Source organism: Pangasianodon hypophthalmus, chromosome 7 (genome assembly GCF_027358585.1).
Source record: "Pangasianodon hypophthalmus isolate fPanHyp1 chromosome 7, fPanHyp1.pri, whole genome shotgun sequence".
Lineage (NCBI taxonomy): Eukaryota > Metazoa > Chordata > Actinopteri > Siluriformes > Pangasiidae > Pangasianodon > Pangasianodon hypophthalmus.
The window spans coordinates 18,623,872-18,638,617 of record NC_069716.1 but is presented as its reverse complement, the minus strand read 5'-3'; the positions used below and the strand labels follow the sequence as shown (position 1 = coordinate 18,638,617).

The 14,746-nt window shown below is 40.2% G+C and overlaps 1 protein-coding gene across 3 annotated transcripts; it reads right to left on the bottom strand.

Moving 5' to 3' along the window:
• On the bottom strand, window positions 1-13,554 carry slc25a51b (solute carrier family 25 member 51b). Of its 3 annotated transcripts, none has more exons than XM_026917329.3 (2): window positions 13,438-13,554; window positions 1-4,089 (listed from the first exon to the last, which is right to left on the bottom strand). In XM_026917329.3, exon 2 carries the CDS (start codon window positions 4,022-4,024, stop codon window positions 3,080-3,082), a length of 945 nt encoding a protein of 314 aa, XP_026773130.1. In that variant the 5' UTR covers window positions 4,025-4,089; window positions 13,438-13,554; the 3' UTR covers window positions 1-3,079. The 3 variants fall into 3 exon arrangements, with proteins under 3 accessions (XP_026773130.1, XP_034161466.1, XP_053091641.1); XM_034305575.2 differs by having other exon boundaries at window positions 13,462-13,554; XM_053235666.1 differs by lacking the exon at window positions 13,438-13,554 and adding an exon at window positions 10,429-11,237.
• Between the last annotated feature and the right edge of the window lie 1,192 nt (window positions 13,555-14,746).

Below are 14,746 nucleotides of genomic sequence, written 5' to 3'. Positions count from 1 at the left end.
TTTGCTTTTTTTTTTACCAGAAATCCTTAGTCATGAGTAAGCTGAGACCCTCAACCTCAGCATCCCCATATGTCCCACTGTAGCATTACTTTGCTACTTCACATTACATTTTAACCATGTTCTATTAATATCACTCACCATTACCAAAAAGGTCATACTCAACTGGAAAGACAGCATTAAGTCTTTTTAAGATACACGGTCACGCCTTTTTACAATAAAGCTGACCATAACACTTCAGATGTAAAAACAAAATAAATGAATCAGATTACTGTATTAATATCATATAATGAAATCATGAACCTTTTGACCAGCAGCGGATCTGACAATCCATGCTGGATGTTATTTGGAGTTTCTATGTGTCTTTGTGCATTGAATATTATGCTTGTTTTTTCTTTTCTTTTTTTTTTTTTTTAAGTGTAGTTTTTTTAAGTGCATATATTTTTTACTGAAGATAAATTGCTGACTGTAATGCATAAAAAAGATAGAGAGTTCTTATGGGGTTGAGGGATGAACATTTCATACTGGATCATGACACACAAAAAAAAGCATGAAAAAGGAATACTAAACAGGCTTTTGTTTGATTTGTTTACATGAAACTCTGTTATCCATTTCGACCACAAACGAACTAAAGGCACTCTATTTTCCATGTGGTGGTTTGTCACCACATCAGACCTTTACAAAAGACAGTCCCAACACATTTCTTCAACACATAACATTCTCTTCATTATAAATACAGTTTCCCCATTTATTATTTATTATAAACAGCTAATAAAATGAGCACCCTGTCAGCACTGCCAAACCAAGGATTGTTACTACACACAATACCACTAACTGTCAGTGTCAGCCACCTTAGTGCACTTGGAAGGAGGTCAAGTGGACAATTGCTATGTGACCTTGGACATATTGGTACACTACATAGCAACAGGAAGAGATTACACCTGTCTTTTCCTCCTAAATGAGAATGCAGCTTACAGCATTCTGTGGCGTCTCTGGCCATATATTCGCCATTATGTTCCTGTTTCTCTGCAGTGAAACTCTACATGAAATAACATTTGTAGGATTGTAGTTGATCAATCCTGGCATGTTTGGTGTTATAAGTTTGATTCTTTAGTTTTGAGGCTAATTTAGCTAACCAAAAGGAATGTAACACAATGACACTAGCTGTAACCAAAGTAAGTGTGGCCAAAAGTAGACAATACCAGCACCGTCAGCATGGTCTGATAATTCTAGCTCTTACTCAGAACCAGTTACTAAGGATGACTTAACAATTGGCGCTAGTGAATACAACCTTGATATCTGATTACTCACTCATTCATTCCCGTAGGAAAGTATTTAGTTACATCCTTATTAGCCAATAAGGGACAATTAAAGCCACCAATTTTGAATCATGCTACCTGCGCGCCCAAATCTTCATGAGCTTGCCTTGAACCATGTCAATGTCAGTAATCTCAAAGAAAAGCTAACATATCTTGAACCCAGAATCACTTCCTCTGCCGATAGTTTGTGTCAAACTACACATGTGGTACGAGGTATGAAATTTAGAACCATATGTTAGAAGTGATTATGATGTTAATATATTTCCTTCATTATTCTTCAGTACCTACTTTATCCTGATGAAGGTTTTGGTGGAGCCTTTTCTGGCAACATTGACACAAGGTTCACATCCTGTGTATGATAAAAGTAAATCATAGGGCGTCTTAGTTTCAGGTTATTTTTCATTATAGTTTATTCACTGTTATTACCAGAAACCAAAACCAAACAAATGATATAGAATTGAAATTAAATAAGAAAATATTAATCTTACTAACAGGTCAACATCAGCTCCTAACAAGCTCTTTATTAAAGGCACTTAGAAAGTAAACCTGTTAAAGGTTTAAGGTTCACTCGTGTTCAAAAGCTTTGACTGGCAACGTAGATATACGATATGGCCAAAAGTATGTGGACACCTGACCATCACAGCCATATGTAGTTCTTCCCAACTGTGGAACAACACAATTGTCTAGAATGTCTTTGTATGTTGTAACATTACAATTTCCCTTCACTGGAACTAACAGGCCCAAACATGTTCCAGCATGATGATGCCCCTCTGCACAAAGCAAGCTCCATGACGACAAAATTTGAGTGGCCTGCACAAAGCCCTGACATCAACCCCACTGAACACCTTTTGGATGAATTGAAACACCGACTGCATCCCAGGCCTCCTCATCCAACATCAGTGCACGACCTCACTAACGCTCTTGTAGCTGAATGGACAAATCCCTACAGCCACACTCCAAAATCTAGTGGAAAGCCTTCCCAGAAGAGTGGAGGTTATTATAACAGCAACGGGGAGACTAAATCTGGAATGGGATGTTCAAAAAGTCCATATGAGTGTGATGGTCAGGTGTCCAAACTTTAGGCCAGAAAGTTTATTTTGTACACTTTTTCTGCTGTTTTCTAAAACTGGGTCATATGATATCTTTTGAGGAGAGTCTGCTTCAGGCATGCAGTTTGCACAGTGCTAAACTGGTGGCTATAAGCTTCCCTTATTCTTGAGCAAAATTACTTTTCTCCTGGAGATGCAAGGCTTAAAAAAAGCAAACTTAAACACCAAACAAATCTTTGTTGATAGACTAAATTGAGGATAAAGGGTAAAAATTTTGTTAATTTAACTTCTTGCCAAAAGTCTTCCTTTAATGCTGACAAGTAAAATAAAATACAGATAAATCAAATGCGTGTGATATGGTCCAGGCAACAATCTGTGTGTTTTATTAGGATTAGTACAAATAACATCACAAATCTTTCATAGACAAATGCTGCTCAGTCATGTAACACTTAATTTTGATTCCCATCTCTACGTGTTATAAGTCCCAATGAGGGACATGTGAGGGTGTAAAAGGGTGCAGTGGTTGTTTCAAGAACTTTATGAAAAATATGAAGGAACATTTCAGGAAACATAACAGGATTAGCTTTGTTTTTCATAAACATATCCCTGTTAAATCTGTAAGTGAATACAAAAGGAAATGGCAGTGCCCTTGAGCTCCAAGACTGTGCTGTGGCTAAGAACAAATATCGTCAGCTTCCTTTCTCCCTTCTCTCCTCAAAGGACTTTAAGTAGCAGTTCATATGTTGCATTAATGATGCCCCATGAGAGCAATGAGCGGTGGTAGTTGAGAGTCGCACCACGGAACAGCATCACCACACTCCTGCCCCGCTCCCTCCACACTGTCAGGAGCACCTGGCTGCAGGGCACGAACGCACCTCCAACCTGCGCCTGTGCCCGGGACTTCACCACATTCAGTGGGTAGAAGAGGACGCCAAGTCCGGCTCCCAGCAGCCCGCCGCACACAAAGTCGTTCAACATGTGTCCGGCGTGGGTGTGGGCTTCGGGCAGCCATTGCCTGAGTGGCCCACGCAGTCCAAAGAAGAGCATGTTGCTGGGCCCGTTGCGCAGCAGCACAGGCATTAGCCCACGGTAGCACTCACTCACGCCATGCTCGCGTAGCAGCGTGCCAAAGGCGTGCGCCGTGTTGCGGAAACGCCCAGCATGCCGGTGATCCTGAAGCAGCGTCTGCACACGCTCAAACGGTGTCAGGACCGCCTCAGCTGTGCCAGCCAGAAATGCCGCTGTGCTGCGTGTGAGAATTTCGGGAGCGCCACAAGACCCACCATGATCTAAAAGCAGCCGCGAAAAGTCCTCGTACAGGCCAAACATGAGAGCTACTGTAATCGTTTTCTGCAATAGCGGAGGCAGAAGACCACGGTACAGGGTTCGTAAACCTTCTTTTTGAAGCTGACGCACTGCCTCTGTGGCTCTCAGGCCATGAAGTTGTTGCCGGAACAGCACCTTCTGGATGGGGAAGGTGATGATGATGTTGGTAAAAGCTGCCACTGAGCCACACACATAATGTTTCCCTCGAGGTTTGAGATCCACCTCCAAGCCATGCGCAAGGACAGGACTGCTGCTACATGGCTTGCCTGGAGGAGGGGGCAGGGCTTGTGGTTGCAGGGAGGAGTCTGGGGCCATGGTGGTAACCACCCCCATGGGATATCACGCTACTTGCTGTTTGATGCCATATTCATACGAGCGCTCTTCAATAGCAGCGCAACCTGTAACAGAAAGAACACTCATCAATTAACGATCAGGTATAAAGATTGGTACAGTTGGACCCCACGTCTACATGAACATCCTTCAAACATATACAGTTGGGGACATAAGTTTGCATACATCTTGCAGAATCTGCAAAATGTTAATAATTTAAAAAGGAATCATACATGTGATTCTTAATACTGTTTGTTGTTACCTGGATGATCAATGACTTTTTTTATGTTTTGTGATAGTTGTTCATGAATCCCTTGTTTGTCCTGAGCAGTTAAACTTCCCACTGTTCTTCAGAAAAATCCTCCAGGTTCTGCACATTATTTGCTTTTCCAACATCTTCTGCATATTTGACCCCTTTCCAGCAATGGCTATATGATGTTGAGATCCATCTTTACACACTATGGGCAACTGAGGGACTCGCACACAACTATTACAAAAGGTGCAAACATTCACTGATGCTCAACACACTACATTAAGAGCCAGGGGGGTGTAAACTTTTGAACAGGATGATCGGTGTAAACTGTTGTTTAAAGATCTTATTTTTTTCATTTAGTACTGCCCTTCAGGAGCTACATAATATTATTTTGTCTTCAGGGAAACATGTAAATAACAATTTAAACTGATCATCTTGTTCACCACCCCCCCGCCCGGCTCTTAATGTATCACGTTGCCTTCCTGAGAATCATGTAAACGTATGTAAACTTATGACCCCAACTGTATCAAATTTCACTCTGAAAGTTCATACCAAGGATTCTGGGCATGTTTGGGGGTAGAGGTGGTGGGGTGTGTGTCATCATCATAGTGTGTTTGATAGTGGGTGTGTGTTGTTTATCATAGGTTTGTTTTCACACAGCCAATTTCATACATCACTGCTGCTATGTGTAAATGACAATTAAATGCTACATGCCTTTATTTTCTTGATTTTCAACTCTGAATTCAAATAAAAATGTTACTTATAAAATCGCATATTCACAACATATTCCTATATTTAAAATCCCATGTGTTCCCAATCATGTAAGTAATTCTGAGTCCAAAATGAAACTTCAAATTCAAAAATGACATTTGCATTTGCTGTTTGGAATAGTGGCAGTGACACGGACATCTGGACACTTGAGCTTTAGTCAAATTAAAGTGCAAACCAGAAAATTAAAATGTTTTTCCTGATCTGTATGTAGGCCTATATGTTTCATGTGCATGCGAAATGTTTATATACTTACCTGTTAATACAGTTACAGTGGCAATTTTTTTTTGTTGTCCACATAAAGCATAACACTGCATAGCAACATAATGTATGCTAGATTTTTAAGGTATGCTAGAAGTAGTAGTTGTCTGAATGTGCCTTGCTCATGTTTTTAATTTTTTTTGCAATAAATGAATACATACAACTTTACTACACAGACTTTAGTTTCATATTCACGTCACACAGTGCAGTACTCCCTTACTTAGCCTCTCAGCAACTTTATTTGTTACTTTCATTCTCTAAAACTGATACCGGTCAAGTGTTGCTGTTAGCTCCTAAAAACAACAAAAGACGTTTTCTTCTTAGTCACCATTTTTCAGCAATGGCTAACATCAAATTAATGAGAAATCCAATGTAGAAGTAGGAAAGAGAACAAAAACTGGATTCAAAGTTCCCGAAAGTAATGAAACTGTACAACAACTGTAAACAACATACAACTGTACACAGCTGTGCTGAGATGGGGGTATGGTTAGTGTGAAAGTTGAAGCTTTGTAACCTTGCCTGTTAGAGCAGAGTGTACAGGTTAGGAGCTGAGAGAGCTGGACAGACTACACTGGTCCCTTCAGATAGAAATGAAGAAACAGGTAATTCCTTTCTTGGGTAATGTTGGAACCCGTTAATCAAATCTTGGACACCACTGATGCTAGTCATTCAGGGCAGATTTTTCCTTTAATTAATGTATTGTTTCAAAAATGTTCCTCTACTTTTTGACACTATTGACACTGTTAGTGGAAAGTCCACATGATGGTATGGGTGCACTTGAGGCAAACGCTGAATTTTTTTTTTTTTTTTTTTTTGGTGAACTCATGCCTGGGTTCAAAAATGGCTTTCACACTTGATCAAACATACTGAGTTACTGTATCTGTGCAATTGCCCTTGAGTGCATTATGAAAAATTACTAAGCAAACAATACTTAACCAACATGAAGCCATGGTTCAGCAATCTTTCTGTTTGTGTACAATGGGGAAACCATGTCTGGCAGCACCTGTCTAAAATACACAGGCTTGCTCTAACTTTGGTGATAAGAGTTTTTTCATAACTCCAGGGTGACTCTTCAGTCCAGAAAGAGACAAGGAAAGAACTACTCTTTTCCTGACTCATGTCTATTGCATTGGTTACAAATTGAATTTCAAAAATGTTCTGAACTCCTTATACTTTTTAAAATAACAAAGCTATTTAATGCACATTTGGTTTTACAGATGTTCTTCCATTATATTTTGAAATTTTATATAAATGTGGATATTTATATTCTACTTACCTAAGGGCTTTTTCTATTCTCCTGCTGTTGTTCTTTTAGCAGTTTTATTCTGTTTCTATTTGTTCTGCTCTTTGGTAGTGTCATTTTTCACTGCTGGTAATGGTATCCTTGGACAGATATCTTTATACCCTTCTCCAGCTCGGTGAAAGGTCAATAATTTCAATTTTAGGTCTTGTGGCAGCTGCTTTTTTGATTACGTTGTGTAACTTGACTGCTCAATGTAAATTGCCTGAGAGCTCCAGTGCTATAATTCAAAGGAAATGTAACTCATAGCATAGCATAATGATTATGATAACAATAACTATGTAATAAGGGTGTGCATAGGTATTCAAATACCTGGTTAACCACTGTGACACGAGCATTAAAATACTGAAAGCATTTTATCATGGGTGTTGAGATCCAGATCCACCACAACCATGACCAGGATGAAGCAGTTACCGAAGATGAATGAATGAATAAATGAATGTTTATTCGTATATTCGTTATGCCCTGTGCCATCATAAAGTCAATGAGAAACTATGGAAAAATGTCTGGTAATATTTTGATGTAGAGAGAAGCACTCTCTGCCAATTAGATTTTCACGCCTGAACTTTCTGTGACAGAATTTTAACACATGTCAAAATGTGTACTGTTATTAAGCTGACATTGAGCAAAGATTTTGCTGTGTGATTAAGACTTCTGTTCATTATTTCTCTATATTACGCCTGTCAAACACATGCACCACCACCGAAGGTTTAACTGCAGTGGGACAATGATACTTGATTACACCTCATTAATGAAATATTTTTTTCCCCTCTAGAGGTTAACCAAATATATATGAATTAACTCCTACAGGTATTCAAAAATTTCAATTAGGCATACACAATGAGGATACATTCTTGCGCATCTTATTCCCTGATCAGCCATAACATTAAAACCACTGACAGGTGAAGTGAATAATATTGATTATCTGCTTACAATGGCACCTGTCAAGGGGTGGGATATATTAGGCAGCAAGTGAACGCTCAGTTCTTGAAGTTGATGTGTTGGAAGCAGGAAAAAATGGGCAAGTGTAAGGATCTGAGCGACTTTGACAAGGGCCAAATTGTGATGCCTAGATGACTGGGTCAGAGCATCTCCAAAACGGCAGGTCTTTTGGGGTGTTCCCAACATGCAGTGGTTAGTACCTACAAAAAGTGGTCCAAGGAAGGACAACCGGTGAACTGGTGACAGGGTCATGGGCACCCAAGGCTCACTGATGCGTGTGGGGAGTGAAGGTTAGCCCGTCTTGTCCGATCCCACAGAAGAGCTACTGTAGCATGAATTAGTGAAAAGTTGCTGCTGGCTATGATTAAAAAGGAGTCAGAACACACAGTGCATCACAGCTTGCTGCGTATGGGGCTGCGTAGCCGCAAACCAATCAGAGTGCCCTCGCTGACCCCTGTCCATCGCCTCGGTCCATGCCTCGATGGCTCAGAGCTGTTTTGGCAGAAGGGGGACCTACACAATATTGGGTAGGTGGTTTTAACGTTATGGTTGATCAGTGTACATTTCAGGCCTCAGGTACACCTTATGAAGCTATCCGAGTAACAGCTTGTGATTACAGACAGAGCTATATGTATCCTGTCCTCCAAAACTGGCGATAGACTCGTATCATTTCCTGTTATCTCTTCTCTTAGGCTTCATGTTAAAACTAATGAATTTCCTGGTTACATAATTGCACTTTTTGACTATGTAGTACACAGTTATAGAAAGCAATTATTTATAACTGCACTGTCCGGTGTCACACAGATGAGGATGGGTTCCCTTCCGAGTCTGGTTCCTCTCGATGTTTCTACGCAGCAAGCATGGACCGAGGCGATGGACAGGGGTCAGCGAGGGCATTCTGATTGGTTTGCGGCTACGCTACACATTTCTGTAAAGCTGCTTTGTAACAATGTCCATTGTTAAAAGCGCTGTACAAATAAAACTGAATTGAATTGACTTCTACTGAGCATATTTTCTTCTTTCTGAGTCCATTCAGAACTAAATGTTGGGTTCCATCATCAGCTGGCTATCATTAATAACTTTCACTCACCATGCTGTTAACAGGTTAGCTATGAACTGTTAATCAGGCCCAAGAATTTTGTTGTTCCTGTGTGTGTCCCACCGGAGTGTTTGTTTTTCATCATGTTTTATTGTTCGGAAGAAGGACGTTGATTTCTGTCTGATATTAAACTTGACAGAGGTGAATTTCTTCCTAAACGCCTTTTCTCTTTGCATGCTAATGCTGTGAGATGTAGTTCGTGCCTTGCAACCACACGACTGGTTAATGTTAATGGATCCACATGATTCACATTTTCACATTCCCATCATCCCAGAACACAGATGCTTTTGAGGTTTTTTCCTTTGATGGTGTGAGGAATCCGGATACTGCCTTAATTGGACTATCAGCTCCTTTGTGCTCCCACCATGGAGCAGGCCATTTAAAACATATCCTCACTCACATTAAAAGGCTCAGTATCGCAGTGAACTCAGAAAAGTACACCGTAACTCACACAATTCCTCAACGTGAAGCTGGATTCATTGAGAATGCAAACCATCCTGTCACTGTAACCTGTGGCAAATATTTCTATACTCACCAGCTGAATTCAGACAGGTACCCGTGTATGATATTGGCTCCTGTTCAGCATGCTAGAATTGCTGACTGTGGCAGCAGTGGTAATTTAAACATTATTGTCACAGAGAACAGATAAGGAGGTACCGTGTCTAAACAACGATTGGGCCACTGGGTGAAGGAGGTCATCTCCATGGTCTAAAGACATGGTCTACCTTGACATACCATGCTACAAGGAATGTTTCCTCCTCACAGATATCACTTAGAGAGAGAGAGGAATGTTGAGAATTCCTTATGATGACATACAATGACCTGTAAAGCAGTAGAGCTCCACCTCTCAGCTGCCTCACAGCTCCAGGGTGTGTGTTCAATCCTGAGCTCAGGTTACTATGTGTGTGTTGAGTTTTGTATGCTCTCCCTGTGTATGTGTGGGCGTTCTCCAAGTTCTCCAGTTCCTTCCTACCTCTCAAAAACCGGCAGGTAGGTGGATTGGTGACTAATTTGCCACTAGCTGTGAATGAGTGATTGTGTGAGTGCATGCAATGGACCAGCGTCCCATCCAGGGGTGTACACTCAGCGTTCCCGGGATAGCTTTCAGATTCCATTGTGACCATGACCAGGATAAAGCGAATTAATTAATGAATAAAAAAAGGCCAACTTGGACATTTGTTTTGTATGTAACTACAGGAGGCAGAGGCAAAACCTTTGCAATCATCTGTTAGGCTATGAAATAATGGTTTCATGCACTGTGTAAGTTCCCTTCAAGTCAATATCTAGGATTCAGCCCTAGAGTACTCCATTATAATTCCAGTTAGATTGCAAAAAAGCAAATCTCACAGTTACATACGACAAATCTGTTGCCTGTACACACATATTTACCAGTACACAAACTTTTGCAAATGTGTGGAATTATGAAGCCATGCACGTGCAGCAGCGTCTGTCAAAAATAGACAGGACAGAATGTGGTGGAGACAGCTGCAGCTAAAGAGCACTACAGATCATGGCCTTGGGCTGTCTTCCGTCTTGCTTAAGCGAACAATCTCCTATTGAATTATTAATTATTACACATGTACAAATGCACGGCCAACAAGCGCACATTCCTGTATTGGGTAGTGAATCGAATCATGCAAAAATCTTATTAGGATGTTAAAATGCATTTCACACCCATCATGCAAGTACCAGCAAGGTGTTCTCTTTGATAAAGTTGAATCATAGAGTCATATTTCCCAGTCTTCATAACAATACACAATACACACCCATGCACGTATACTAACCAGATGGTTAACAATACATTTCCACCTGACTCATGGACGTGTCATTTTAACGACATGTTCCTGTTGTTCAATCATGTGTTAATCTACTCCAGGTTGTTTTTTTTTTTGGATTTTTGGGTAAACGGCGTCTATAACAGGTCTTCTCTTAAAATGCTGTAATAAAAAATATCAAAAGAACAGAAAAAAATTCAAAAGTTTATTTTACTGCCTTTCTCCACTCATGACCAATGCATTATCTGAAACTTCAACTCCAAAGAAGGGTTAAAGCTCCACCCACTTCACAATCACATCATGTCATATTTATACACATATCCCTGCAACACTTTCCTGCTGTGTCAGTTTGTGTGGCATTATGATATGTCACTTTCACTTTTAAACCTTATAAACTCCACTAAATGGAGTGGAAACACATTACACCACACTGTATTTTTGAAAGTGCTTCTCCTGACATGTAGTTTTTGTTCATTTATTTCACTATTTTCAGAACCAAAACTCTATAGTTTCCAGACAACCCTGGTTTATTACATTTTGAATGTTCATTCCTATCCCTAATGACAAGAATGCTGCAGATTAATTTCCCAAAATGTATAGTATTGCTGGATTTACATTAGATTTTATACAGAAAAATGGCATTAAATATTTTTTTTACAACATCCCTAGTGAAAAAATCCAGCTTAGTCTGACCAGCTACCAAAACCAGGAAGTGCGTAGTTATTTTGTTTATTATTGTTATTCAACAATAAAGAAATGATATTCCAATACACTTTTACATATTCGTTTTCTCTTGAGAATGTCTTCATGACGAAAAACATTTTAATTCTCAAATACACCAAAAGACTAGATTTTTTGGTATTTTTAAATATGTAAATACACACATGATTAATTAGATAACGCCTCATTTGCGTAATGAAATGTACATTTTTGAAAATGTTCCAATACAAAAATATGATGCAAGAAAATCAGCAGTGAAATAGAAAATATTCACTGTGATATCTATTTCTCCTGTAGTGTCTTGCAATGTGGTGTAGTGTAATGTAGTGTTGTCTAGTGTAGTGTAGTGTCTTGCCTGTTGTGTAGTGTAATGTAGTGTAATATAGTGTAGTGTAGTGTCTTGCCTGTTGAGTAGTGTAGTTTAGTGTAATGTAGTGTAATATAGTGTAGTGTAGTGTCTTGCCTGTTGAGTAGTGTAGTTTAGCGTAATGTAGTGTAATATAGTGTAGTGTCTTGCCTGTTGAGTAGTGTAGTTTAGTGTAATGTAGTGTAATATAGTGTAGTGTAGTGTCTTGCCTGTTGAGTAGTGTAGTTTAGCGTAATGTAGTGTAATATAGTGTAGTGTCTTGCCTGTTGAGTAGTGTAGTTTAGTGTAATGTAGTGTAATATAGTGTAGTGTAGTGTCTTGCCTGTTGAGTAGTGTAGTTTAGTGTAATGTAGTGTAATATAGTGTAGTGTCTTGCCTGTTGTGTAGTGTAGTTTAGTGTAATGTAGTGTAGTGTCATGCCTGTTGTGTAGTGTAGTTTAGTGTAATGTAGTGTAGTGTCTTGCCTGTTGTGTAGTGTAATGTAGTGTAATATAGTGTAGTGTAGTGTCTTGCCTGTTGAGTAGTGTAGTTTAGCGTAATGTAGTGTAATATAGTGTAGTGTCTTGCCTGTTGTGTAGTGTAGTTTAGTGTAATGTAGTGTTGTCTAGTGTAGTGTAGTGTCTTGCCTGTTGTGTAGTGTAATGTAGTGTAATATAGTGTAGTGTAGTGTCTTGCCTGTTGAGTAGTGTAGTTTAGTGTAATGTAGTGTAATATAGTGTAGTGTAGTGTCTTGCCTGTTGAGTAGTGTAGTTTAGCGTAATGTAGTGTAATATAGTGTAGTGTCTTGCCTGTTGAGTAGTGTAGTTTAGTGTAATGTAGTGTAATATAGTGTAGTGTAGTGTCTTGCCTGTTGAGTAGTGTAGTTTAGTGTAATGTAGTGTAATATAGTGTAGTGTCTTGCCTGTTGTGTAGTGTAGTTTAGTGTAATGTAGTGTAGTGTCATGCCTGTTGTGTAGTGTAGTTTAGTGTAATGTAGTGTAATATAGTGTAGTGTCTTGCCTGTTGTGTAATGTAACATAGTGTAGTGTCTTGCCTGTTGTGTAATGTAACATAGTGTAGTTTAGTGTAATATAGTGTAGTGTCTTGCCTGTTGTGTAGTGTAGTTTAGTGTAATGTAGTGTAATATAGTGTAGTGTCTTGTCTGTTGTGTAATGTAACATAGTGTAGTGTCTTGCCTGTTGTGTAGTGTGGTTTAGTGTAATGTAGTGTAATATAGTGTAGTGTCTTGCCTGTTGTGTAGTGTAGTATAATGCAGTGTAATGTAGTGTATAGTAGTGTAGTGTAGTATAATGTAGTATTATGTAGTGCAGTGTAGTGTCTTTCCTGTAGTGCAGTGTAGTGTAATGTAGAGCAGTGCAGTGTAGTGTAGTGTAATGTAATGTAATGTAGTGCAGTACAGTGTAGTGTAGTTGTGTAGGGTTAGAGTTAGAGTTAGATGGGGCGTGCCCTTCATTCGGAGCAAACAGTTAGCCTGCATGACATTGATAATGACTTGATCTCACCGCCAGATTATCCCTTTAATCAGGGGGCAGACGTCGGTGCATCACGAAGCATGTGGTAGAAGCTCATTAAAAGATTCGTTACTCATTAATCCTGTTATCACTCAGAGTGACTGATCAGATCACCAAGATAAAACAGCACTCAGGCAACTAGCTACCCAAGTTCATCTGCATAGGCAAAGTACTGACTCACAACAGCTAGTCCTCCAGATTCAGTAACCGACACACGTCCTTAACCAAACATCCCAGAAACCCTGGCAGCAGTGATGCTAGTTAGCACCGAGCTAGCAGTGTTAGCCTGGCGAGCTGCATGTGCAGGCCAGGGACGTGTCACGGTTCGTCTGGGTCCTTTTTAACGTCATGTTTAACATGCTACTTTTAATACAGCAACAAATAAATATGATAAACAGCAGAACTGTCTTTTTTTTTTACCTTGACTGACAAGCTGACACACACCTTCGCGGGAATGACCCAGAAAAAATCATCACTTGACAGGTCGCGCTGTGTTCTTCTTTTATATACACAACTTTACACTGAAGGAGCCGTTACTGCCCCCTAGCGGACACTGTCCTAATTACACTCTGTTGTCATTCCAGTTAAAAGGAGAAGGGTGTGTCTGCATCCTGCAAGACTACAAACCACGCCTATTACAAGGAACGCCCATTGCAAGGAACGCCTACTAGCAAATCATACTATACATCATTCCCACATCCTCCCAACCCTAACCCTAACCCTAACCCTAGGTTCCCTATTCAACCACGCAATAATCTTGCAATGGGGGGAATCATTGTACTTCAACAAATACCTAACCCTAACCCTAACTCTAATCCTAACCCTAAATCTACCCCTACCCCTATTCCTACCCTTGACCCTAAGCCTAACTCTAACCCTACCCCTATCTATACACCTATTCCCAACCCTGACCCTAAGCCTAACCCTAGCCCTAACTCTAATCCTAACCCTAGCCCTAACTCTACCCCTAACCCTAATCCTATGACTTACATATTTGTTGTGGGTGTAACTTTTAAAAGTGGGTGTACCTTGTAAGGGGCGTGGTTAGTAATCCTGCAATGCACAGACAGATACACTTGATTAAAAGGGGCTGGGCTGTTTATACCTCCTCATTTATACCTACACTACATGGCCAAAGGTTTGTCTGCAAAGTTGGAAGCACACAACTGTCTAGGATGTCTTGTGTAGAATTTCCCTTCACTGGAACTAAGGGGCCCAAACATGTTCCAGCATGACAATGCCCCTGTGCAAAAAGCGAGGTTCATGAAGACATAGTTAGCCAAGGTTGGAGTGGAAGAACTCGAGTATCCTGCACAGAGCCCTGTCCTCACCTGAACACCTTTCGGTTGAACTCTGACTGCGCCCCAGACCTTCTCACCTGACCTCACTAATGCTCTTGTGGCTGAATGAGCACATCCCCACAGCCGTGTTCCAAAATCTAGTGGAAAGCCTTCCCAGAAGAGTGGAGGTTATTATAACAGCAAAGGGGGACTAAATCTGGAACGTGGATCCAGATGCGATTCACATACAGCCATGATGGTCAGGTGTCCACAAACTTTTGGCCCTATAGTGTATCTTTGACTCTCAATCCATATCAGTCTGCTATCATGGCCTACAGTATGTCTATCTGCATGAAGTAAAACCTAACACATCTATAGCCGTAGTGGTAGTAGCAGTAGAAGTATCTCATTACAAACTGGCAGAAGATGTGCTAAAGTACTAAAATGCT